Source organism: Sinocyclocheilus anshuiensis, unplaced genomic scaffold (assembly GCF_001515605.1).
Source record: "Sinocyclocheilus anshuiensis isolate Anshui unplaced genomic scaffold, SAMN03320099.WGS_v1.1 scaffold700, whole genome shotgun sequence".
Taxonomy (NCBI): Eukaryota; Metazoa; Chordata; class Actinopteri; order Cypriniformes; family Cyprinidae; genus Sinocyclocheilus; species Sinocyclocheilus anshuiensis.
In genome coordinates, this window is record NW_015555756.1 from 311,857 (window position 1) to 315,579 (window position 3,723).

A 3,723-nucleotide genomic window follows, 5' to 3' on the forward strand; every position below is an offset into this window, starting at 1 on the left:
TTGAACCTTAAACCGCATTGTGACTAGTGGGGGCGGGGCCGAGAGCCGTGGGAACGGAGGGAGGCCGGTGGAGTAATTGATAATGAGCAACACCTGCACCACTCACCGGTCTCAGTCCCATGGAGGAGCTCCGGTAGGATAAAAGGAGGAGCTACGACAGTGAAACTCGAGACCGGTGAGTGGTGCAGGTGTCGCTCATTATCAATTACGCCACCGGCCTCGCTCCGTTCCCACGGCCCTCGGCCCCGCCCCCACTCGTCACACCTGACAAAAATTATCACCCTTTTCAACTGTTTTCAACATTTAAAACAATAAGAAAAAAAAATTGAGCTCCAAAACTGCATATTAGAATGATTTCCGTAGGAACGCGTTAAGACTGGAGTAATGCCTGCTGAAAATTCAGCTTTGCCAAAATTACATTTTAAAATATATTTTAAAGAAACCAGTTCTTTTAAATTTTAATAATGTTTAACAATATTGTTGTTGAATACGTTTACTGTATTTTTGATCACATAAATACAGCCTTGGTGAGAGGCTTCTATCTAAAACATTTTAAAAAATCTTACCAACCTTTTGAAAGGTAGCATATATCAATAATTGTTGAGAAATCCCTCAAATGAAGATAATTCAAAGAAATACAGCAGATGAGTGAATAATTTAACAAAGTAGCTTAAGTCAATATGTGACCCTGGACCACAAAAGCAGTCTTAAGTCGCTGGGGTATATTTGTAGCAATAGCCAAAAATACATTGTATGGGTCAAAATTATTGATTTTTCTTTTATGCCAAAAATCATTAGGATATTAAGTAAAGATCATGTTCTATGAAGATATTTTGTAAATTTCCTACTTTAAATATATCAAAACTTCATTTTTGATTAGTAATATGCATTGCTAAGAACTTAATTTGGACAACTTTAAAGGCGATTTTCTCAATATTTAGATTTTTTTGCACCCTCAGATTCCAGATATTCAAATAGTTGTATCTCGGCCAAATATTGTCCTATCCTAACAAACCATACATCAATGGACAGTTTATTTATTCAGCTTTCATGTCTCAATTTCGAAAAATTGACCCTTATAACTGGTTTTATGGTCCAGGGTCACATATCTTGTTTTATTTCCATATCATTGCACATCGAACCAATCACTGGTTAGTTAATTCTAATAATGTGCAGTCATAATGAAACAGAATAAACAAAACAGTTTACTGCATGTTAAAAATGGTTAAATATTTATTAAAGGAGTTTATGAAACAGGAACTGAGATACCTGAACAGTTGAGGGACTGGGCGAGCTCTGTGACCATGACCTGAAGAATGAGGCCAATTCGGAGGCGAAACATTTCACTGAAGATTTTAGGCTGGGTTCGAATACTCATAGCCAGAAACACCATTATCTCCTGCCAGGAGCATACAAGAGTGTCAGTGGAATTAAAATGTACAGGGTTGAGATGTGGATCTGACCCGCAGCTCTAACCTGAGTGAGAATGGCGATGGTGAGGTTGTTCTCGCTAGCCTCATCGATCAGCCTTGCCAACTTATCTGGGGGCATCGGGCTATATGGAGACAAAGATTGTAGTATGAACAGGTAAACGTGAATGTGAACACATGTTTGTGTACTCACGCTGAAATAGTTTTCTCTCTTGGTTCAGGAGGAAGGCCAACTGTTAGATGTTTCTGATGAATTAACAAATCTGAGCAGGCCTGTTAATGGAAAAATATCTAATAACCACATTCAGAGAAAATGTAGTTTAATTTACATGCAGATACAGGAAAACTGCTACTCACAGCATCCAGCTCTTCTACTTTCTTGCGTAGCATCCCACAGATCATCCGGATGAGACCCCAGTGTTTTAGGTTTCCTGCCTTTTCATACAAATCACTCAGTAGTCGTCTTACCGTCCAACCTTTCCCATGAAGCTTGGTGTCCCAATCCATTCCCCTTATAAAAGAAATCCCAACATTATTTCATTTCAAAACAATCCTCAAACTCCACAGTCACAGTACAGCTCTTTTCTAGGACACAGATATAACAAAACTCATTAAATGGTTCCAGTGGTACTGACTTGTCTTTGAACAGGATGTAGAGAATATCAGTCTGATCCTGCAAGTTCTGACTTTGTTTCAGCATCTGCACTAAGGCTGGGTAGTCAATCCCACCATTGTTGTCTCTGGGCAGGTTCATGGGTTGAGGGGCCTGTGTCTCAGATGCCTTCGCAGGAGAAAAAGTCATTACAGCTCTTTGTTAGATGTGGACACCTGCAATAAAGCCATTTTTAACAGTCCCAGAGAGCAATTTTCCCATTCATTTTCTCCATATAGAGATTCCTCAGAAAATATTAATTAACACATTACAGACAGTGTTTTTAAGCAAAACAATATTTGACGATCTGAAAAGGGGGAAAAATCCATAGCAGCTTTAAGGATGATGTCGTCAAATGGTACATGTTTTAAAGAAGTTTCTTATGTGCTCCAAGACTGCATTTATTTTGATCAAAAATACAGTAGAAACAGTCATGTTTTTAAAATTTTAATTTTAATGTTTTAAAATGTAATTTATTCCTGTGATGGCAAAATTGAACTTTCAGCAGCCATTACAGTCTTCAGTGTCACATGATCCTTCAGAAATCATTCGTGCTGATTTGGTTCTCAGAAAACATTTCTTATTATTATCAAGCCCGTTTCCGCCACTGAATTAAAAAAAGAGGTAATTGTGACTTTTTATCTTACAATTCTGACTTTTTTCTTGCAATTGTGTTTAAATCTCGCAATTCTTTTTTTCTCAGAATTCTGAGATTTAAACTCACAGTTCTGACTTTTCTCAGAATATCGTGATATAAACTCGCAGTTGAAAGTTATAAAGTCAGTATTGTGTGATAAAAAATTGCAATTGTGAGAAAAAACTCAGAATTGCGAGATTTAAACTTACAAGTCTGAGAAAGAATTGCGAGATATAAACAATTCTGAGAAAAAAGTCGCATTTCTGAGATATAAAGTTAGAATTGTTAGATATAAACTCACAATTCTGACTTTTTTCTCAGAATTGCGAGGTTATATCTCGCAGTTCTGACTTCACAACAGGCAATTGCAAGTTATTAAATCAGAATTGTGAGATATAAACTCATAATTTCTGAGAACATCAGTTTTTTTCCCCTCAGAACTGGACTTTATAACTCGCAACTGCAAGTTTACAGTATATCTTGCAATTCTGCTTTTTTTCTAAAAAAAAGCGAGATGTAAACTCCCAATTGCGAGAAAAAAAAGTCTGAATTGTGAGATAAAAACTCGCAATTACCTTTTTTATTTTTTATTTAGTGGCGGAAAGGGGCTTCAATAGAAAACAGTTGTGCTGCTTATGTGATACTTTTTTCCAGGATTCTTTGATAAACATAAGTTCAAAAGAACAATTTATTTGAAATAGTTATCTTCTGTAACATTAAAGTCTTTACTGTCACTTTTGATCAATTCTCTGCGTTCTTGCTTCAATAAAACGTAAGAAAAATGTCATCAATACATCATCTGATTTGCTGCTAATTTGTTAGGAAGAAAAATACATTATATACAGGTGTAAACCGTTGGGTTACTTGCGTAACCCATGTTCTCTGAGTAGGGAACGAGACGCTGCATAGCTATGATGCAATAGGAACGCCCTCTGAGTGTGCCGATTGTCTGAAGCCCATATAGAATCACGCCAATTCATTGGCTGATGGAGCGCCGCCTAGAC

General features: G+C 37.0%; 1 protein-coding gene across 1 annotated transcript in view; it reads right to left on the bottom strand.

The window, feature by feature from the left end:
- The window catches only part of phka1b (phosphorylase kinase, alpha 1b (muscle)), a 30,363-nt gene that overhangs the window by 5,316 nt on the left and 21,324 nt on the right, over positions 1-3,723 (bottom strand). Inside the window, exons 21-25 of the mRNA XM_016467610.1 lie at positions 2,066-2,211; positions 1,788-1,941; positions 1,624-1,703; positions 1,477-1,555; positions 1,270-1,399 (exon numbers count right to left, since the gene is read on the bottom strand). Of these exons, the coding sequence (XP_016323096.1) occupies positions 1,270-1,399; positions 1,477-1,555; positions 1,624-1,703; positions 1,788-1,941; positions 2,066-2,211 (589 nt within the window). The remainder of the gene's footprint in view (positions 1-1,269; positions 1,400-1,476; positions 1,556-1,623; positions 1,704-1,787; positions 1,942-2,065; positions 2,212-3,723) is intronic.